The following is a 23,480-nucleotide window of genomic DNA, read 5'->3' as shown; positions in this document are numbered from 1 at the left end:
TATTTAACTTTAAAGATTCAAGGAAATGATATTGTAAATAATGTTTCCTCTACCTGTATCTACATCATGAGTTCTCTGGATTGTAAATTTAGCACTTCAATTTTGATTGTAAGTGAATAAGGAAAAGCATAGAGTACAAGATGCTGCAAACTAAACGTGCAGTTATCAAGTTTTTATTGAATTGCTTAGGCTTTTTCATAGAGTAAATATTCAAAATTCACCCTCTTATGAGCTACATAAATCATAGTTTTATTGGAGTGAGTGAATTTTTCAAGTTAATTTTATACAAGTTACAGTAGTCTTACAGAGTGTTTTGTTCCTAGATTTGGAGTTAGTGGCCTTTTAAAAAATTAGTTTTGAGGCCAGAACATTTAATCAGAATTATAAGATTGGACAGAACTGATGGGTCAATGTGAAAACACAATACAGAGGTTATTTCATGAATATCTAAAAATAGTTGTGGCTGAGAAGTAGTAGTATACGTTCTCACATAGTTTTGTACAGTGTGTGACAACCTATTAGATTCGTGAAAGGGTATCTAAAAGCGATTTGTGTTGACTTTTTATTTTTATATATTGTGTCTTCTGAATTTTAGGTCTTCTCCAAGAAAAAAAAAAAGAAAAAAAAAAACCAACATGGCTGCAAAGGAGAAACTGGAGGCAGTGTTAAATGTGGCCCTGAGGGTGCCAAGCATCATGCTGTTGGATGTCCTGTACAGATGGGATGTCAGCTCCTTTTTCCAGCAGATCCAAAGAAGTAGCCTTAGTAATAACCCTCTTTTCCAGTATAAGTATTTGGCTCTTAATATGCATTATGTAGGTGAGTGTCTACATCACATTTTCTAATCTTCTAGTGAGCATTCTGATTTATGTCTTAGTATCTTTTTGAATTTGGGTAAAATGAAGTTCATTTTCATTAAGATGATAGTGATATAGTTATTGATGAATGTTTATGAATCTTGATAGTTTTGTCTTATCATTGCACATGAATTATTAAGGCTACAAGAAAGTAAGCAGTATTGGATTTATTTTACTGGATAAAACAGGAAGGCAGAAGAAAACATTCTAGATTTTAATATGATGAAATATAAACAATGAGAAATACTTTTAGAGACATTTGGCCCCTTCTAATTTGTCCTTGTTTTGGGGTTTGGTAGTAATTCGGAAAGTAAGCTTTTTAAAATGCAACATTCTTTATTGTTCCCTGAGACAAACGAAAACATTAACATCAGCTGAAGATAAAGTGTTCAGTTAAATGAAATTTGGGAAATGATACTATAATACTTCGTTCCATAAAAAAAATACTCCTGGAACTATAATTTTTTTTTTTTTTTGCTTGAATCCCCTTTCAAGAAAAATGGAACTATCATTGATATGCTATGGGGTTAGTGGTAAAAATAATGATAAGAGACTGAAGAAATTAAAGTCAAGAAATACAAGCATGAAACAGATAAAATTTACCTAGAATAAAAATCATGATCCTTACTTTTTAGGTTTTGGTTTATTTGTAATGTATATAGCAATATATTTTATTAATGTTGTGATTGCAGAGTTCCAGGCATGGTTTGAATGGTACTATAGTGGTTTTGCTAATATTTTATTATTAGAGTTGCCTGTCACAAAATCTTTCATAAAGTCATGAAGAGTTGTCCTGTCTCTCTGAGATTTATTTTTATCTATAAAAGGACTTTCTGGGTTCTAAAACTTAGCCCTGAGAACGTTCCCCTTACATCCCTAAGAGGTAAGCTGTTGTGGAAAGAAGTATGATGTAGTAGAAGAGATGGTGCACTAGAAACAAAACGTTTCGGTTCAGTAAACTCATCTTTTGTGGATGGCACTACCTTGGGAATGTCTCTGAAATGGGAAAGTTCCTTTATGTTTCAAAACACTGTAATTCTCAGCCTTTTATGAAAGGCTTTGTATGTTAGCCAATTTATGGAAAGTAATTCCCGTCAGTTGTAGAACAACTGGGCACTTGGCTTAGATTTTTAGATTAATCAGCAAAGTCATACATACTGTGGTTTTAAAAATGTGCTTATATATTGTTTCTGAATAGGTTGAAATATTTATTGTAAAAACAGCTGCCTGATAACCAGGAATATTAATTTTAGAAATTGAATGTTTTCGAGTACAATTGAAGTTCATAATCTGGTTTATAATTTTATAAAGTTAGTTGAGCCATCTTAAATATGCTTACTCCATGCCAAAGTAGAGTAAGCTCAGTGGTTGCATGAACAGATATTTTCAGCTTGAACAATGTTTTGGTTGGAGTTACCTTTGTCAAAATATTACATAGTGTTTATGTAATGCTCCTGTTTACAGAATTTCACCCTCACATACAAATCAAATTTCACCTTAATAAAATAATGTATTTACATTCAGAAATAAAAAAGCATAAAAAGTATTTAATGAAAAGTATCTCCCTCCCATCTCTGTTACTCATTCACTGAGTTCTCACTCTGAACACCATGTAGCTTTTATTTCTTTCTGTATAATTCTAGAGATATTTTTATGTATATATAAGTAAATATAAAAAATGTATATTTCCCCCCTTTTTATACAGATGTTAGCATGGTATACATGGTTTTGAATCATGGTTTTTGTTTGTGATGTATGTGGAGCCATAACTACTGCTTTTAGATATTTATGAAATAGAGTCTTGTGCTCTTTTTCTTATGATGACAGTCTGCCGGATCTTAAAGACTCTCTTGAGTAGATATCGAGGCCTCATTTCTCCTCTTCCCGATTGCATTTTACATTGGCATAGTATCTTCGTATGGATATACCATAATTTATTGAACTAATTACTCCATTGGTGGACATTTTAGATAGCCTGCCTTCTGCTATTTTGTACAGCGTTGTGCTAAATAACTTTGTATAGCTATAATTTCAACAAGTACAAATATAACCTGGGGCTAAGTTACTAGAAGCGAAGTTGCTGGGTTAAAGAGTACAGTGGTCCGTCGGTGTATGCTGGAAGTTGGTTCCAGGATGCCCACGTATACCAAAATCTGTGCATACTCAGGTCCCTCAAGTGACCCTGTGGAACTATGTATGCAGAAGGTTGGCCCTCTGTATACGTGGGTTTTGCATGTTGCAAATACTGTATTTTCCATAAGAGTTTGGTTGTAAAAAATCTACATGTAAGTGGACCCTCACAGTTCCATCCTATGTTATTCAAGGGTTAACTTATATATATTTGTAGTGTTGACAGATAGTACTTTCCATATGGTTTTACTATTTTGTACCTCCAAAAACCGTGGTTGAGAGTTCCTACAATCCTATATTATCAAAACAGCCTGTTACCACAAATATTTTGGCTACTCCAATAGGTGGAAAAATTGATTTTTTTAACTCAATGTAGTTTCAGTTTGCATTTCTATTATGAATGAATTGAACATACACATACTTAAGAAAAACCTGTATTTTCTCTTCTGAGAGTTGTCAGTTTATATACCCTGCCCACTTTTCTGTGAGATTCTTTTTTTACCAATTTGTGGGAATTTGGTATACATTAGGGAAATTAATCCTTTGTGATAAGTTGAAAATAGTTTTTCCAGTTTCAACTCAGTGATTTTGCTTATGATTTTTTGACATTTAGAAGGTTTTTAAGCTTTAGTATTTTGAGTCAATTAGAAAAGCCTTCTTTATTCTTGAGTTTATAAAGAATTCTGTTGTATTTTATCTTACTATTTTTGTGGGTTTATTTTTACATTTAAATCTTTGCTTCATTTATCTGTATGAATAGTGTGTTATAGGTATAATTTTATTTTTTCTAGATAACCACACAGTCATCCTCACCTATTTAGTCCATTTTTTTCTCATTATATACTGAATTCTCACATATATTTTGTTTCATTTTTGAACTTCTCTTCCTTTAGTCTGTCTGCCTGTTTGTGAACTATTAACACGCTGTCTTATTTGTTGAGGGTTTAGATTATATTTTACTGTCTGACAGGGTTAGTCCCTTCAGTTTTCTTTATTTCCTCCTCTGAGCTGTTTTTTTATGGTTAGTTTTCTATGTGAATTTAAGAATTGTCTCAAAATTGTCTAGGTCTCATTCCAAAAACAAAGCAACCCATTTGATTTTTTTTTTTATTTAGATTGCATTATTACTAATTTTGGGGGCAGGTGGGGAGGATGGGTTCTTGCTGTGTTGCCCAGGCTGGCCTGGAACTCCTGGGCTCAAGTGATCCTCCTGCTGCAGCCTCCTGACATTTATTGTTTCTAGGTATTTTATCTTTTTTATTGCTATCGTAAGTGGGAGTTTTTCCCCCTTTATGTCTTCTAATTGTAATTAAGGAGCTTAAAAATTAAGGGAGGGAGCAATAAAGTTTGTATTTAATGGAATGTAATTGTGTCTTCAAACTTAGAAGCTTTCCAGGGTGGGTTCTGCTGAAAGAGAAGTGACTGCCCACTGTTTTTTGAAGTGTAGGATATGAAAAGAGGAATAGAAGTAATATTGGTAAGGTAGAATAGGGCTTTTGTGAAGAATCCTGAATACATACAGTAGATATGGTGCTTAATTCTATAGGTCGTGGTGGGTCAGTGAGGATTTTAGAGCAGGTGAGCTGCATTTTAAGATTGATTAGGCAGCGTTTTATAGGATGATGGATTGGGGAGGGGAGAAACTGGAGGTAAGAAGACCAGTTAGGATTTTAGGCAAGAGATAATGAGAGCCAGAACTGGCAAGGTAGAAATTAGAAAGGAAGAAATGGATGCGAAAATCCTTTTGAAACTACCATCACTAAAATCATTAGTGACTTAAAATGTAAAATTCAACCCTCATTTATGTCCTAATTCTACAGACTTTTCTATGTTTATGGAGCTGTTTACCACTTCCTCTTTCTTGAAAGTGTTTTTTTTTTCCTGATTTTTCTCCTAACTCCCTGACTATTGCTTCTGATTCTTTTGATTTGTTTTCTTTAGACTTCTCAAGTGTTGATATTGCCCACAATTTGTGTTTAATTTTAATCTTTTGTTGTTTGGGTGACCCAACGTAGTTTGGGCTGCAAATCTCTGTCTCCACTTTACATTGCTTTTTGACCACTGTAGTCTGGAGTTGATGTTCTTCCTCTGTGATTCCATGGAACCAGTTCACATCTCTACCATAGCAATTATTATGTTGCATTCTAAGGGTCCATATGCTTATCTATTTTCCCAACTGTTAATAGATTGTGAGCTCCTTTAAGGTAAGAAGGGGGTTGTTTATTATCTCAGTATTCCCAGCACCTAGCTGGTGCCCAATAATGAATGAATTTTATATATATGTATGTATGTACGTGACAGGGTCTCACTCTTGCGCAGGTTGGAGTGCAGTGGTGTGATCATGGCTCACTGCAGTCTCAGACTCCTGGGCTCAAGTAACCCTTAGCTGCTGGAGTAGCTGGTACTACAGGCATATACCAAGGTCTTGTTTTGTTACCCAGACTGGTCTCAAACTCCTGGCCTAAAGTGATCCTCCTGCCTCAGCCTCCCAGAGTGCTAGGATTACAGATATTAGCCACTGTGCCCAGCCCTGAATGAATGCATTTTGAATTACTCCTTAGACATTTCCACCTAAATAGCCTATGGACATTTCAATTTGTTGTCAATCACTGAACTCATCACCTTTTTCTCACCTCAGAAGTCTTTCTCCTGCTGTGTTTCCTGTCTTAATAGCAAAGCTGTCTTCTTGATTACCCAAGCTAGAAACATCAGATCTTCACTTCCTTGTTCTCAACTAGTCACCCACAGATAACCACTAAGACCTATTTAAATATGTATCTCATGGCTGACTGGCAGCTCCATACCCAAAGCTACTGTTAACAATCCAGGCTCTCATCTTACCTCCGGTCCTGCTGTTTACCCTACAACTACCATAATGTTTAAATAGCAGAAATTATTAGATTCATCAGTGTTGTTTTAAGCAGGTCATCATTTTTATTTATTTTTTATTTTTTCTGTTCTCAGAGTCTGTTCCCGTAGGTCATTATTTATTTTATTTATTTATTTATTTATTTATTTATTTATTTATTTAGAGATAGAGTCTCACTGTCGCCCAGATTGGAGCGCAGTGGTACGATCTTAGCTCACTGCAGCATCAACCTTCTGGGCTCGTGTGATCCTCCCACCTCAGCCTCCTCAGTAGGTGGGACCACAGTTGTGTGCCACCACACCTGGCTAATTTTTTGTATTTTTTTGTAGAGACAGGAATTTGCCGTGTTACCCAGGCTGGTCTCGAACTCCTAAGCTCAAGTGATCTTCTGCTTTGGCCTCCCAAAGTTCTGGGATTACAGATGTGAGCCAACACATCCAACCCTTATTTTTTATAGAGACAGGGTCATGCTCTGTCACCCAGACTGGCAATCATAACCTCACTGTAACCTTGAATTCTTGGGTTCAAGGGATCCTCCCACCCCAGCCTCCCGAGTAGCTGGGATTATAGGTGTGCACCACTACACCTGGCCTAGGTCATCATTTTTAAGAGCTACTGGTCTTGCTTTTTAATTACAAATTACTGTGTATAATTTAAAAACTAACAGCTTTGCCATTGTCAACTTAGTTTGTTATGGATTGTTTGGTTAATGCTGTAGAGTGAGTTGTGATGCATGTTTGTGTCAATAGTATTTTTGGCTTGCATTTTTTAAATTGTTAGATTATATATACATCGTAGTTCAGATGGTTCATTCATACTGCTCTCATAGTTAGTATTCATCGTCTCTCAAAGTTTTCTTACACAAATATTTTGTTATCACAGAGTTATTTTTCCACTGGAATATAAAAATGGGGTATAGATGAGCAATGGTGCTTTTGTTGTTTTGGTTTCTGTTCTCTTACCTCACCTAAATAGATATTGAAGAATTTGAGAACCATTAGCTAAGTCTAAACTCTTGATTATTGTATTTAGGCTTTATATTGAGGCTTTAGCTGCTAGTTATTTCAGCATCGTCTCCCAATCTTTCTGTTAACATCAAAGTCTAGTCTAACGTACAGAATTTACTGTCCCCTGAAAATTACACTTTTATGGTTTTCATGCTTGCTGTTCTCTTTTCCTAGAATGTTTCCTTTTCTTCTTAGCCTGGTAAAGAACCATTCACCTTTTGAGATCCAAGTCAAGCTTAATCACTTAACCATAGCCCTTCCAATGTTCATTTATTATAGCATCAATTTTGTCTAATAATTACTTTTGTCCATGCTTATCTTTTCACTAGATTATTATTCACATTAATTTTGGATCTTCCATGTCTAGGAATGCAAGTGGGTCATACTTTACACATAATAATGTTGATTGAATGACTGGATAATTGAAGGAATGGATGAAATGAATATGTTTGATCTAGAAGATTTGGCCGCTGATTTTATATGCGATATATAGGAGAAAGAAAAGACAAGACCGTTCTGGAAAGGAAAATGACAGTTTCGTTAAAAGAGAGTTTAAGGAGAAGTTTCATGTAATAGACATTAGAAAATCCTTCAGCTACAATCAGTGGAAATGCTTAGTAACTATATTACATATCCTTTAAAATACCTCTAAAGTCATTTGAGGTAGGGGTTAACAAAATTGGGGAAATTATTTTAAGAAATAAAGAGCAAATAAAAATACTTATCTCTGGCTTTTGATGGACTGTCCTTGCAGTTAGGATGTGTAGGAAATCCTCAGTTCTGTTTCTTTAGTCCCAAGCATGCTCATGTTTTCTTAGCTTTTGGCATGATTGATTCAGCATGAGAGAGGCAATAGGGGATAAGTAGGAGTACCTGTGCCTTAATAAAGATTTGTAAATTAAGTGGAAGATGGTTATAGAAGAGTAGACTGGGTCCAGATTGTGTAAGACCAAGAATGTCAGGTTCATAACTTTTAGAGCAGGAGAATTGTCAAGTGAAAGTGATGGTGTTAGGAATATTACCCTGGTAATTAAGTATATCAGGGCGTCCAATCTTTTGGCTTCCCTGGACCACATTAGGAAAATAATTGTCTTGGGCCACACATAAAATATGCTAACACTAGTGATAGCTGATGAGCTTAAAATTGCAAAAAAAAAAAAAAAAACCATAATATTTTAAGAAAGTTTATGAATTTGTGTTGGGCTGTATTCAAAGCCATCCTGGGCCACATGTAGCCCATGGGCCGCGGGTTGGACAAGCTTGAAATATAGGGTATACAAAAATAGAGACTGAAAGAAGGATGGTAGTATACTGTGCATTGCAGAGCAGATTAGGATATGGGACATAGAGGTTGGAATGGAAGGGTAACACATGAGAGGAATTTATCATGGAAGGCTCAGCAGGACTTGACGATAAGAGAGAAAAGATGACAGGTTTTGAGTCACTGAGTTACTTTGTTGAGGGAGGAGGTGGGGAGCACAATTTGTACTTGTTGAATATGAGAACATTTAAGTGGAATATATCTCAGGTGTCATGAGATGGGATGTCTACTTAGATTAAGAAATGATATGTTTTTGCCTGTATAATAAGTTATCAGTAACTTTGTTGATAACATTTCTAGAAGAGATGCTGATATTTGAAGTTACAAAATATGTTGTTTGCACTAGGTACTTTATATAGAGAGAAAAACAGTTGTTTAGGAACCAAATTTCCAGTGTTTATTGGAAAGGGTGAAAAGAAATGAAGGGGAGAAGTTAGAGGGTAAGAGGAAATCCATATGAACAGAGCCAAAGAGTAACAACGTTTTGATGGTCGTTGCCTGGATATTGGGGATCAAAAATAAGCAGGATGTCTTAGATGTGATAAGTAGGCAATCGTTGACTTCCAACTTTCTTTAGAGCAAACAAGTTAGGGGGGTTTGTAAAGGGATTGTAGATGGTAAAGAGACGAACAGATGCTTAGAAAATAGAGGCGTTGGGTATAGATCTTTTCAAACATTTGACAGTGGAATGAGAAAAATAGTTAATAGGAAAAAAATCGCTGTGAAAAGAAGTTTATTTTTTTTTCTCAAGATGGGTAAAAGCCCTGCACATTCTTTGAAACAAAGGTAAGGAGTGATGTCAGGGGGAACGACTGAAAGTATAGGAGATAGAGAGTCTTCAGGGGTTGGAGAAATAAGGTCTTAAATCACATGGAAGGGGCAGCCTTGGAAAGAGACATTAAGACACCCAGTTTTTCCTCTGGGACTAGAAAGAAAGAGAGAATTGGCATAAAACAAGTAAGTTGATATCAAGGAAAGGTAGATGAAGAAAGGAGTTGTGTTACACATTTGTGTGATATATTTGATTATTAGGTAGAGAAATCTACAAAAGAAGTGAAAAACACAATACGTTTTCAACAACAAAAAATCCATAGTGGTGTCACTATGCTAAACTTACTTTGGTAAGTATAATAAAAAACCTCAGAAAGTACTGAAACCTATTTGGAAAATTATTTGTCTCAAGCTCTTTCTTTTATTGTAATTAATTGGGTAACTAAATTAAAATTGTATTTTATTTATCTTTCTGGTACAGGTTATATCTTAAGTGTGGTGCTGCTAACATTGCCCAGGCAGCACCTGGTTCAGCTTTATCTATATTTTTTGACTGCTCTGCTCCTCTATGCTGGACATCAAATTTCCAGGTAAGAATATGACGCCATTTTTGAAATGTATGACTGAATTTAAAGTTTTCTTTTGCCAATAAAATACTTTTCATGAACACTGTTAAGTAAAGCTAAGGCTTTGGTAGGTCCAAAACTGGTTTGATACTCATTTTCCAAATCTTACACAGGATTAATAGCTGGTTTATGCTGACATTTTATTTCTGCTTTTAAAAACAAGCTTAACATGAAACAAGCCTTAAGGTTATGTTTATAAAGATATCCTTGAACTGGCTGGGCGTGGTGGCTCACACCTGTAATCCCAGCGCTTTGGGAGGCGGGTGGATCACCTCAGGTCAGGAGTTCGGGACCAGCCTGGCCAACATGGTGAAACCTCATCTCTACTAAAAATACGAAAATTAGCCGGGCGTGGTGGCGGGCGCCTGTAATCCCATCTACTCGGGAGGATATCCTTGAACTTTCCTGTATTGCCTGATAAAAGAATTTCTAAAAGTAGGCTGTAGGAGCATTTTAACAATTATAGACTTCATTACTTTAGGAAATCAATTTATGATGTATAAGAATCAGCATAAGATGCAGCCATGTGGAGTGAATGATTGATATACATTATCTTGTGAGGTTGATTGTATAGCTAACTTCTATCTCTTTAGCCATATTGTCTGTGTACCTAAGTCAGCTAGATCTAAATTTTAAGACTTGGGTCTGCCAATGAATATGAGCTTTCTACTTTGCAACAGAATGTTAAAATATAGGTGGACCAAAAGTTACACTATGAAGTAGTGGGTTGGAATATATTTTGGAGGTATAATTTCTTTTGAAACTTAAATTTTATGATTTTTGATAGAAAGGCATTTACCATATTAAAATATATTCCCAATTCTAAGAGGAGTGACCTTGCATATAGTACAAGCCATAATAAGAGTCTGAAACAGATTTTGGGGTAGTTGAAATTTAATCTTAGAAGTAGCATTTTTACATTATTAGAATTACATTGTTGAGTTTTTAAAAACATTAACTTTTTCTGATTATAAAATTATGGTGCTCACTATAGACAATTTTTGGAAAATACAGAAAATGTAAAGGCATTTAATAATCGTCTGAAATTATACCACCCAGAGATAGATGTGTTAATATTCTGGTACTTTCTTTCAGTTTTTAAAATACTGTTCAATTCTCACCACTTCTGTGGATATGAAAGGATGAGAATAACTAAAATCACTGGGTTTTTCACCCCTCTTGTTGAAACAGGACCACCAGTTCTCTTTAATGTTTTGTCTAATTGTTTCTCAAAGTCCCAGGGTATTTCCCAGAAGCTTACTCTTCTTGCATTTTCCTCCTTTATTCCTTCCTGGTTGATTTTCTGTGCTCAAAATGGTGCCTGGAGGATGGTGTCTTACTCTTTAACTTCTGCCACCATCCTGCCCAGGGTAGGTCCTCTGATGTCAAAGTTGCAAAATCTGGAGCTGGCAGAGTAGTGTTGCATTTCTTGCAATCCTCACAATGTTTAAATCAAGCTGTGTTCCCTTCAAGAATGGAGACAGTGACATTCCCCATTTTGCATGACAGAAGTATGTCACTGTGTCTTAGACTCCTTCATGAAAACAACTTAGACCTTGTCCTGTAGCATCCCTCTCCATAGAGCCAAACTAGGAGTCCAAGCACCAATACTGATACAGACATGATGCGTTTCTCATCCTAGTACCACCAGCCCCCACACCTCACACAGTCTGTTCCTGTGGCCTTACCCCGATACCTCTGAGTCTCAGCTCAGGCTGAGGATGGAGACACTTTCCCATCTTTGCTTACTCTTTTGTAAACAAAAATTGTATCTATAGAGTGTAATGCAGTCATTAGGGTATACTGAGCTCTGGAGTAACTGTTCTGTTTTATAAATGAGTGCCTAGGCACTTATTTTTTGATAGATGGATGGTTTGGATAGGTTCAAATTCCAGGTTTTTTATTTACTGCTCCATAACCTTGGATGTCATTTCCCAGAAGGATAAGCCTTAGTTTTTTCACGTTAAAGTGGTAATAAAATATCTTAAGGGGCTGTTGTAAGATCAAATAAGATAAGGTATATAAAGCTCTTACCACAGTTTCTGACATAGTAGGTACTTGGTGAATTCTTTTGTCTTGTTTTTATCACATAGCAATGTTTTGTGAGCATTTTCTCGTTGTTAATCTTTAAAAAATGATTTTTACATGGTATTTTATGTATAGCTATATAATATCTTTTTAGAGTTGATAGGATTTTGTTGATTAATTAAGAAAATATCAAGGTTGAAGGTAGACCTCTTAATATTGTTGCTTTTATTATAGCTACAATTCTGGGTGAAAAACTGTGAGCCTGCCCTTTCTCATGGTTTTTCCATTTCCATTTGCATTTGTGGTGTAGTGATGGCTAAACCCATGTAGTTCTGTTTTTATCTATAGTGCTATGCTCCCTTGGTATCATGAGAGTTTGATTCTAGGACCTCCTGAGGATACCAAAATCTGTGGATGCTCAAATACTGATAGTATTTGCATGCAACTTTTGCACACTCCCTTCCATGTACTTTAATTCATCTCTGGATTATTATAATACCTAATACAATGCAAATGCTATGTAAATAGTTTTTATACTATATTCTTCAGGGAAAAATGACAAAAAAAAGTCTGTACATGTTTACTCCAATTGCAGTTTTTTTTTTTCTGAATATTTTCGATTCTTGGTTGGTTGAATCCACAGATGTGGAACCCAGTGAATATGGAGGGCTGACTGTATTACCAATCCAGGCATTTCTAGAGAGGTCAGGATTCTGGTATATAAGGAAAAAGGGGACCTAAGTAGTTTCAGAGGTAAAGAAAGGATTTTTTCTGACCACCCTTGTGGCTTTTTGAGCTTTTTAGTTTCAGTTTATGAAAATGACTTTTTCTAATGTTTCAAGTTTATTTTCATAACTAGGAAATTAAAGCTTATTTTAAATAATAGAATTTTATTTTATTTATTTTTATTTTATCTCGGCTCACTGCAACCTCTGCCTCCCAGGCTCAAGTGATTCTCCTGCCTCAGCCTCCTGAGTAGCTGGGACTACAGGCATGCGCCACCATGCCCAGCTAATTTTTTGTATTTTTAGTAGAGATGGGGTTTTACCATGTTGGCCAGGCTGGTCTTGAACTCCTGACCTCGTGATCTTCCCACCTTGGCCTCCCAAAGTGCTGAGATTACAGGCACGAACCATCGTGTCCAGCCTCAATAATAGGATTTTATTAAGTTTTAATAAAATTTTATAGTAGGCAAAAATACTTCCCATTCTTATTTCATTTTGATTTTTTTTATGTTCCTTTGGGATTTACAGATGAAAAAAAGGAAGCAGGCAAACAGCTAGGAAGGGCAATCCCAGACTTTAACTTGAATCCATGTTTTCACAATCTAGTTCATTCCACTTAGGTAGGCAGCATGGTTAGTAGAAAGGAAAATTAACTTTAGAATCAGACTTGATACAAAATGTTTCCTTACCTAGTAAATATGTTACCTCAGCAAGTTACTTCTTTGAAATTGTAGACTAAGCTTGTCCAACTCCTGGGCTGCGTGTGGCCCAGGATGGCTTTGAATGCAGCCCAACAAAAATTCGTGAACTTTCTTAAAACATGAGATATTTTTTGCCTTTTTTTTTTTTTTTGCTCATCAGCTATTGTGTGTTTTATGTGTGGCCCAAGACAGTTCTTCTTCTTCCAGTTAGGCTCAGGGAAACCGAAAGATTGGATACCCCTTTGTAGACAATGCCATCTTATGGAGTTTGTTTTGATATAAAATGAATGAATTTCAAGATATGGCATATTTTAGTATTAATATTTTCCTCTTAGTACAATTTATACTATATGATAGTATCTCACAAAAGGCTAGTAAAGATGTGCTATCCTTGAATTATTCATAACATATCACAGTTAATAAATACCAATGTTTGAATATGTAACATTTGTAAGACATTGAGGTTGAAGGTTTTAGTTTTAAAAAAATAATGGTTCAGATTTCTGTGGAGCTTCATAACCAAGTATCTTTTTTTTTTTTTTTTGAGATGGTTGTCACTGTGTCACCAAGGTTGCAGTGGAGTGGTGCAGTCATTGCTCACTGTAGCCTTGAACTCAAGCACTTCTCCCACCTCAGCCTCTTGAATAGCTGGGACTACAGGTGTACGCCACCATGCCTAGCTAATTAAAAAAATATTTTTTTGTAGAGATGGGTTTCTTGCTGTGTTGCCCAGACTGATCTTGAACTCCTGCCCTCAAGATATCCTCCTGCCTCAGCCTCCCAAAGCTTTGGGATTACAGGTATGAGTCACTGTGCCTGGCCCCAGGTATTTTTTTTTAAATAACAACTTTATCGAGATAGTCACATACCTGATTAAAGTATATAGCTCAAGGGCCTTGTATGGTGGCTCACACTTGTAATCCCAGCATTTTGGGAGGCCAAGGCAGGCGGATTGCTTGAGCTCAAGAGTTGGAGACCAGCCTGGGCAACATGGTGAAACCCCTTCTCTACAAAAAATTAACTGGGTGTGGTGGCATGCACTTTTAGTCCCAGCTACTTCGGAGGCTGAGGTGGAGGATCGATTGAGCCTGGGAGGTTGAGGCTACAGTGAGCTGGGATTGTGCCACTGCACTCCAGCCTGGTGACAGAACAAGACCCTGTTTGACAGAACAAGCTGTATATATGTATACAGCTCAGTGGTTTGTAGTACATTCACAGAGTTGTGCAAAACATCATCAAAATTTATTTTAGATTTTCATCACCCCAGAAAGAAACTTCATACCCATTAGCAATCATTGTCTATTTCCCACCACCCTCCCTGCCCCCAGCCCTTGGCAACTGTCAGTCTATCACCTGTCTTTTTTTATTGACCTGTTCTGGATATTTTATATGCACTGAATTTCACTTAGCATGTTTTCAAGATTCATGCATGTTGCAGCATGTGTTCGTACTTACTTTCTTTTTCTGTCCATATTCCATTGTATGGATGTATGTCACATTTTGTTTATACATCCAATTATCTTTTGATGGACGCTTGGATTGTTTCTATGTTTTAGCTATTATGAATAATGTTATGACAATTCATGTACAGGTTTTCTGTAGACAAATGTTTTATTTTCCTTGGACAAATACCTCGGAGTGGAATTGCTGAATCATGTGGTGCCTATATTTAACCTTTTGAGAAACTGCCAGACTGTTAAAATGGCTGCAGTGTTTCACATTTCTACCAGCAGTGTATGAGGCTTCCAATTTGTCTACATTCTTGCCAGCATCCATTGTTGTCCTTTTTAGTGGAGCCATTACAGGGAGTGTGAAGAGGTATTTCATTGTGCCTTAGATTTGCATTTCCCTGATGGCTAATGAAGTTGAACATCTTTACATGTGTTCATTGACCGTGTGTAACTATTGGAAAAATGTTTATTCACATCCTTTGCTCAGTATTTAATTGGGTTATTTGTCTTTTTCTTGCTAAGTTGTAGGAATTCTTTATATATTCTAGATACAAGTCCCTTATCAGATCTATGATTTGCAAATATATACAAGTCCCTTATCAGATCTATGATTTGCAAATATATACAAGTCCCTTATCAGATCTATGATTTGCAAATACATACAAGTCCCTTATCAGATCTATGATTTGCAAATATATACAAGTCTCTTATCAGATCTATAATTTACAAATATATTCTTCCATTCACTGCAATCTAGTTATATCGAGCCATAGTTTATTATGCTCCTGAGAAGGAGAATCAGCACTTATAATAATTTTAACAATTAATTTCGTACTTAAAAAACTGGCTATATCCAGCCTTATTGGAAACAAGAAAAAAAAATTTAAAAACTAGCTTATAGAAAAAGACATTTGCAAATATTAATTTTCTAAGTTGAAAATTTCATGAACTTTTGAAAAGTTGGGTTTCTGTTTTCCTTTATGCGTATTTACATAATGAAACTTATTATCCTGAAATGACTAAAAACTTGTTTAGAATATGTCTATAGAATGGATATAGCTTGCAGTTTGGAAGAATTAAATGTCAGAGATTCATGGGTTCAGTCAATGTCATATAAATATTTAATATTGATATTCTAATTGAACTTAACAGAATTTGGTAAATGTCAGTTTAAAATTTTTAAAATTACTAAACTCTTCCTTGGCGTTTTGAGGGATGTAGGGAATGTATTTTTCTAGTGCTAATCCGTATAGAAAATTGAGACTATCCAAAACTAAGGGGGAAGAAAGAAAAACCATACACTGATACTACTATTCCTGTGAGAGTGTCGTGGTCATTCCTGTGAGGGTGTGGTCACATCCACAGATGGATGTTTTTTCTAAAATTTCTAAACTCCAGTATTTTTTTTTTTTTTTTGAGACAGAGTCTTGCTCTGTTGCCCAGGCTGGAGTGCAGTGGCACGATCTCAGCTCATGGCTCACTGCAAGCTCCGCCTCCTGGGTTCACACCATTCTCCTGCCTCAGCCTCCCGAGTAGCTGGGACTACAGGCGCCTGCCACCATGCCCAGCTAATTTTTTGTATTTTTTTTTTAGTAGAGATGGGGTTTCACCGTGTTAGCCAGGATGGTCTCAATCTTCTGACCTTGTGATCCACCCGCCTTGGCCTTCCAAAGTGCTGGGATTACAGGCATGAGCCACTGTGCCTGGCCCAGTATTCTTAAATTCCTTGTTTTATTGTTAGATTTATGAACCAACATATTGGATTTGTGTGTCTGTGACTTGAATTAAGAGCCCAGTAGAACTGGCTTTCAAAAGAAGGAAGTAATACTGTTTTCATTCTGGCTCTTCGGTGTGTAAGTACGGTTTCAAATGTAAAAATTTCCCCAAGAGTGACTTACGTGTAAACTATGGATAATTAGCTCTCCATTTTATGATGACTTGCATAATTCAAAGTTGTAGATTGGGGCTGCTCTTTCTCAGGGATACTAGTATTTTGGGCAGGGTATGCATTGCTACGGAAGCTGTCCTGTGCATTATAGGATGTTGACAACACTCTGTCTACCCACTAGACCCCAGTGATACCCTCTTCCTAGCAAATATGACAACCAAAAAGTGTCCCTAGACATTGTCACATGCTGTCTCTGAGGAACAAAACTGTCCTCAGTTAAGAACTACTATAGATAGGCCGGGCCCGGTGGCACACGCCTGTAATCCCAGCACTTTGGGAGGCTGAGGTGGGTGAATCACAAGGTCAGGCATTCGATTCCAGCCTGGCCAACATAGTGAAACCCCGTATCTACTAAAAATACAAAAAATTAGCCAGGCATGGTGGCAGGCACCTATAATCTAAGCTACTCAGGATACTGAGGCAGGAGAATCGCTTGAACCTGGAAGGCAGAGGTTGCAGTGAGCTGAGATTGTGCCATTGCACTCCAGCCCAGGCAACAGTGTGAGACTATCTCAAAAAAAAAATTTTTTTTTCTTTAAAAAAAAAAACTAGATAAATTGTTTTTTGTTTGTTTGTTTTTTGAGATGGAGTTTTGCTCTTGTTGCCCAGGCTGGAGTGCAATGGCGTGATCTTGGCTCACTGCAACCTCCACCTCCTGGGTTCAAGTGATTCTCCTGCCTCAGCCTCCCAAGTAGCTGGGATTACAGGTGCCCACCACCATGCCTGGCTAATTTTTTGTATTTTTAGTATAGACAGGCTTTCACCATGTTGGCCAGGCTGTTCTTGAACTCCTGACCTCAGGTGATCCGCCCACCTTGGCCTCCCAAAGTGCTGGGATTACAGGCATGAGCTACCACGCCCATCTGTTTTGTTTTTGTTTTGAGACGGAGTCTTGCTCTGTTGCCCAGGCTGGAGTGCAATGGTGCAATCTTGGCTCACTGCAACCTCCGCCTCCAGGACTCAAGTGATTCTCCTGCCTCAGCCTCCCAAGTAGCTTGGATTGTTAAAATGAGTATTACCATTTATATTCTAAACTTAATTTTGACAGGAATAAAATTGACCAGTTTCACTGTTTGACATGTTTTCTGCTTTTGAACATTATCAAATACAGGCACTCAATATCTAGGAGGCCAGAAAGAAACTAAAGAAAGGGTGTCAACAGTTTAAATAAACTCTGGGTAAATGAATTATTCAACTGCTAGCTCAGTGCTGAGGGTATGGTAGGTATGTTTGTGTGCGTGTATGTGTGTTTAGTAGGCATATAAGGAAATACAGGTATTTGAACATCTGAGATTTCTTGTACCAAGTGGTGCTTCTTGTTGCCCATATTGCAAAAGATAACTTGGCACACCTCTTTTGTGTGAAAACAGGTTAGGTTTCTTTGGAATTAAGGTTGTTTGAAAGCTTTAAGTAAATAGCCAGAATGTACAAGTTGTTCCTAGGTTGTCCAGTGTCTGAGTCAGGTTGCTGAAGAGACTTATAATAAAGGTCTTTAATTAGCTGAAGTGGTAAGCTACTAGGTTTTGTTCTTGGTACCCATTTATTTTTTGTAACATGTATACTTCTCTTTATAAGCAAGAATTTTTCTAATTGCAGGCTCTGAGGCCCTTTTCTTTTTCTTTCTTTCTTTTTTTTTTTTTGAGACAGGGTCTCACTCTGACCCAGGCTGGAGTGCAGTGGTGCAATCTTGGCTCACTGCAACCCCTGCCCCTACCAGGTCCACACAATTCTCCCACCTCAGCCTCCGAAGTAGCCGGGACTATAGGCATTACCACGCCTGGCTAATTGTTGTATTTTTTGTTTTGTAGAGTCGGAGTTTCACCGTGTTGTCCAGGCTGCTCTCGAACTCCTGGGCTCAAGTGAGCCGCCTGCCTCGGCCTCCCAAAGTGCTGGGATTACAGGCTTGAGCTACCATGCCCGGAGGCCCTTTTCATAGATCTTGTACATTCCTCGTGGCCCCAGTTTGAGTTAAAAGAGGGGAGGCTGTTATACAGGACTAGGGAAGTAGATTTTTCAGTTTATTAGTGCCTTGGGGTGATTATCAGCCTTCCACAAGTGAAAAAACATTTAAGAAGGAAAATATTTTATTCAGTTATAAGTAGATTGGCAGGAATTCTTGTTTCTGAAGATATTAAAACATTCTACCTTTTAAGTCTTCTGAAATGAAAAATTGTAATGCTTCTCTTGAATAGCTCACCTGAGTCTTAAGAGAATCATATGTTGTTGTTAAAAGTTAGAATTTTATGACTCTTGCCTTGAACTAATTTTTCACCTAAAATGACTCATGGAATTTTGGATAATTCCCACTTTGGATCCTTCTTATTTAGGCTTACTGTCTTGTTTTTCTTATGTTGTGAATGACCATCCCTGTTAGGACTGATTTACCAAGAATTCTCAATGCCAGCATGAGATACCTGGAATTTGTGCATAAGTAAGATATAGAGATTTTTGTTAACCCTGATTCTTATTTCAGTTCTTCTCTACAGTTTGGGATGGGATGCCCAGATCCTCCTTTTAGAAGTGACAGCTCCATAGTGGTTGTGTGGCATACTAGGTAGTTTAGCTGTCACCAAAACCACTGCCTTGACTCTGGCATGCTAAGCTGAGCTGGCCTAAAGAGAGAGTCTGCAGGCTTTCTAGGCCTGGCTGTTTTTACTGAGGTGGGGCTTTTTGGTGAGTCAGCCAAATGGAGGATTTTGGAGGACTGTATTGAAAGAGGAATCGAGCAAAGGGGAAACGTTCTAAGGGGCCTAGGGATGATACTAATTTTGAGGCTATGATGAATGATACAGACTTAAATTGAACAGGAATGTGGGGGGCAGTACAGTATTGGAGAGCTAATCCTGGGATCCTAGAGGAGGACAAAGTAAGGAGAGCGAGTGGGAGGAAACCACTTAACATCAGGGCTGTCATTGTGGCCTAAAGGTTGGTTATTTATTCTTCTGGAAGGCAGACCTCCCTTAGGGTCCTATAATCACAGCAAATCGCAAAGTAATGAGTATAGAGAAAGCAAAAATAATTAAAAAGAAAATAATGGAAAGGATTACAAAGTTGAGAAGGCTTAAAAAAGGAATGAAATATAGGGTTGGATAAAAGAAAAGGAAATAGTTAAAACCTTTTATAATAACCATATGAAATACGAGAAGTAAAATAAGTAGTATTTAAGATAAAAAAGTAAAAGGCAGATAGAAATATTATTAGTTAAATGAAAAAGTTAGAACCTAGAAATAGAGAATAAAAGATGTAGTTTTTAAATATGCTGTGAATTTAAAATCTTTTTATGTATCAATAAAAAAGATGTTAAAATCCTCACAGCATTCTGTATTTTTTCTTACAGCATTGATCATCATCATAATTAAATAATTATAGGACTAAGTATTTATCTCCCCTCCCTGTTTGTAAGTTGCGTGCTAGTATGGACTGTGCAGTATTAGCGGAGTCCAGCAGAGTGCCAGCACTTATGTATTCAGTAATTTCTTTTTGAGTTAAAAAGCAACAGAGAATGTTAGTTATCCCTAGAAATTTTGTTGTTTGAAATTAGAATTTAAGGTAAGAAACTCTAAAGAAAGACAAAGTTTTTAAAAAGAGGATAAACTAACGTAGGCTATGAAAAAATGCAGAACAATTAACAAATGTCTCAGCAATCAAATTCTAGCATAATGTTTAGTTTGCTGAGCTTTATTATAAAATATCAATAATATGTGACAAAACCAAACAGTGGAAAGAAAACATGGTAGGGACCTCAATTCTTCTGTCTTTTCTTGTCCCTCACAAAGAGACACTTGGGACTGAGGCCCTTCTGGGGCACTTTGTGGCTTTCTCCTTGGGGATAGTGCTCTTGGAGCTGACCTCTCTCCCTTTTCTAATGTAAAATTCGTATAACATAAAATTAATCATTTTAAAGTGAGCAGTTCAGTGGCATATAGTACATTCATAATGTTGTGCAGCTGTCACCTTTATCTAATTCTAAAACATTTTTGTCACCCAAAACAAAACTCAGTACTCATTAAGCCATTACTCTCATCTCCCCTTCTCCCCAGCCCCTGGCAACCACCAATCTGTGTTTTGTCTGTATGGATTTTTCCTGGCCCCTGTTTAAACTGTATCCATTGGAGAGAGATATGACCAAAAAGAAATTATTGGGCTTTAAAGGTCTGGATAGTACTGACACTCAGAGTTATATCTCTTTTAGGTATAAATTTATTTTTCAAATAGCATTTTAAAATACTTTGTATTAATACTATTTATATATGCATTTTGTTCTAATTTCATAATTCTTTTAATTTTTTAGTTTTCTAACTATATAATTCCATTGATGGTTACCTATAGTAATCAGATATTTATGTGTTATTTGCATTTGTGTCTTTCTACATGAAAACAGGGTTACTCAATATTGCACAGTTGACATTTTGGACTGGATGATTTTTTGTTCTAGGGGCTACCCTTTGCATTGAGGAATATTTAGCAGCATCTTTGGCCTTTACACACTAGGTGCTAGTAATACCTCTCCCCAATTGTGACAACCAAAAATGTTTCCAGAGGTTGTAGAATATCCCCTCAGGAGCAAAATTGCCCCTTGGTTGACAACCACTGCATTACAATAATTCTTCCTGAGAATTTGGCTTCCTCTTTCAGTAGAAAGAGACGATTAATACATTATGTGTTAGAAACCATCATCTAAGAGTGATAAAGGAGAATTGCTAGATCACCCATATAACTTAGTCATGCATTTTTATAATCTCAGAAACTGTTTTAATTCTTTTAACAATTTTTAGTTTTAAGTTTTGATTCTTTTTTGCAAATACCCTTCCGGCTGATTGTGTAAGGGTCTTTCCTTGTTTGGCTATGCAGTGCTAAAGGAATTCCACTTGATTGCCTAATGGGAAGTCATTTCGTGGAAAAAGTAAATACAGCCATATGAGTTTGTTTGGAAATACATGAAATGTTCTCTTTTAAATACAATGAATAAAGCATTAAAAGTTGAAAAAAAAAAAGGGAAGAATTTTTTTACACAAACTTCCCTTCTTTGATGCCAAAAATACTTTAGACAAACTGTCTTCCAGTACTCCCATTTAACTTACTGATAATAAACTAAATTCTCTCTGGTTGTGCTTCCTGCCTGTTTTCTGAGTGTGTAAAGGCTCTGGTTATTACTTAAAGCTTACTATTTCTCAGTAGTCACACGTTAAATGAGTTAAATTTTAAAAGGAATATTTTGTTTGATCTAAAATTTGCTTCAAAGTAAATATGTAGCCTACTTAAATATTATAATTATCTTAGATTTCATATAGAGTTGAAAATGATAATTTTTAAGGGTTGTACTCCTATCCCCCAGTTTTCTAACTAGTTTGTGGTTCTACTTGGGACTAATAAAATATAATCGGGGCCAAAACTTTGGGGGAAATAAGATGAGGGTGGGGTGATGGTGGTGGAAGATAGCCAAAAGAGATGTTTAGTGTAATATCACTAGATATGATTGGTTAGTGTAGTAGAGTTGAGAGAGATCAGCTCTCAATTGGGTTTTTACTGGGCATAAAATATTTAATAAGGCCATGAAAAGAAAGAAAATTTCATAATGTGGAGCTTTGGCAGCTTTCTCTGTATGGTAAAATTCCATTTCAATAAGTTGTGTCTGTTTCTAGTGCACAGAAAACAGATGAAGGCCATTTATATATAATTCTTCATATCTAAATTTTTCCTTAGATATGGAAAGAGGGGTATCATTAACATAATATGCTTTTATAAGCATATTGTGATTCTGCTAGGAATGTATCTAATATATACATTCTAATCAATTTTCTTATTTAGGGACTATGTTCGGAGTGAACTGGAGTTTGCCTATGAGGGACCAATGTATTTAGAACCTCTCTCTATGAATCGGTTTACCACAGCCTTAATAGGTAAGTATTATAAAAGAATTAAAGTGTAGGTAGGAACCGACCAGTCTTACTAACTTATAAAATTCATGCATACTCATTTTTTTTTAAAAACGGAATTCTCAAAAGTGATTCATGGGGACTTTTCCCACATATACCCATTGTTTAGTGGTTTTTTTTTTTTTAAGTCTTCTTTTCCCCATGTATAGATTATGTATTTATAGTCATATTGTACATAGTGCACAGTTGCTTGTGTTTTTTTAAGGGTTTTTTAAGTATTTGAGAAGATTAATTTTTAAATAGAGCTAATTATTACTTTGAAAGATTAAAATGAAACACGTAGTATCTTAAATTTACTTATTGCTGTTGAAAGCCATGACCTTATTGTCAAAAATGAATGTCCGGAAACATCAAGAACTTGAGATGTGATTGAAATATTCAGGTAGCAGAATGTTAAAAACAGAAGTGTTGGCTAAGGCCTAAAAACAATATAGATACAATTTAAAGTGAAGTACCAGACCCCTGCTACCAGAGTGTACCATGCCAAAATGCAAAAAAGGAAGTGAGAGAAAACCTGTTTTGTGACTTTGAAACTCACCCATGTAGAAGGTGTTAAAAGGCCTAATATTAGAGATTAGAGGAGGATTTCTTCAGAGAGAACTCTTTTTTTCTGAAATACTTCCCCAGCCCTTTACACTAGAGGATTCACTGGGGGACCATTTGGGGAGTTATGTGTCTTGTGTGGTGAAGGGGGGAATGCTGTGGACTGGTGTCTGACTCACCCTGGAACATCTTTTTTTTTGAGTTACACTTTTATTTTTATTTTCTTACATTAAAAAACTTTTTTTTTTTTTTTTTTTTTTTGAGACAGAGTCTTGCTCTGTCGCCCAGGCTGGGAAAACATTTTTTAAATAGGTTTCTGGGGGAACACATGGTGTTTGGTTACATGGACAAGCTCTTTAGCAGTGATTTCTGATATTTTGGTGCATCCATCACCTGAGGAGTGTACACTGTACCCAATGTGCAGTCTTTTATCCTTCACCCACCTCTCACCTTTCCAGGAGGCCAGAATTCCACTATATCATTCTTGTGCCTTTTCAGCCTGCAAAATCTAAAACTACATTGTCCAAAACTAGCCACATGTGGCTGGTTAGCACTTGCAGTGTGGTG

At 36.5% G+C, this 23,480-nt stretch overlaps 1 protein-coding gene across 7 annotated transcripts in view; it reads left to right on the top strand.

Annotated features, from left to right (window-relative positions):
- The window catches only part of RNF145 (ring finger protein 145), a 51,927-nt gene that overhangs the window by 5,688 nt on the left and 22,759 nt on the right, over positions 1-23,480 (top strand). For all 7 annotated transcript variants that reach the window (XM_063811651.1, XM_063811649.1, XM_003339113.6 and 4 more), the window contains exons 2-4: positions 596-819; positions 9,437-9,545; positions 22,243-22,334. In XM_063811651.1, the coding sequence (XP_063667721.1) occupies positions 636-819; positions 9,437-9,545; positions 22,243-22,334 (385 nt within the window). In that variant the 5' untranslated portion in view covers positions 596-635. The remainder of the gene's footprint in view (positions 1-595; positions 820-9,436; positions 9,546-22,242; positions 22,335-23,480) is intronic.

Source organism: Pan troglodytes, chromosome 4 (genome assembly GCF_028858775.2).
Source record: "Pan troglodytes isolate AG18354 chromosome 4, NHGRI_mPanTro3-v2.0_pri, whole genome shotgun sequence".
Taxonomy (NCBI): domain Eukaryota; kingdom Metazoa; phylum Chordata; class Mammalia; order Primates; family Hominidae; genus Pan; species Pan troglodytes.
Note: the sequence above shows the minus strand (reverse complement) of the source record. Positions and strands in the feature narration are given on the sequence as shown.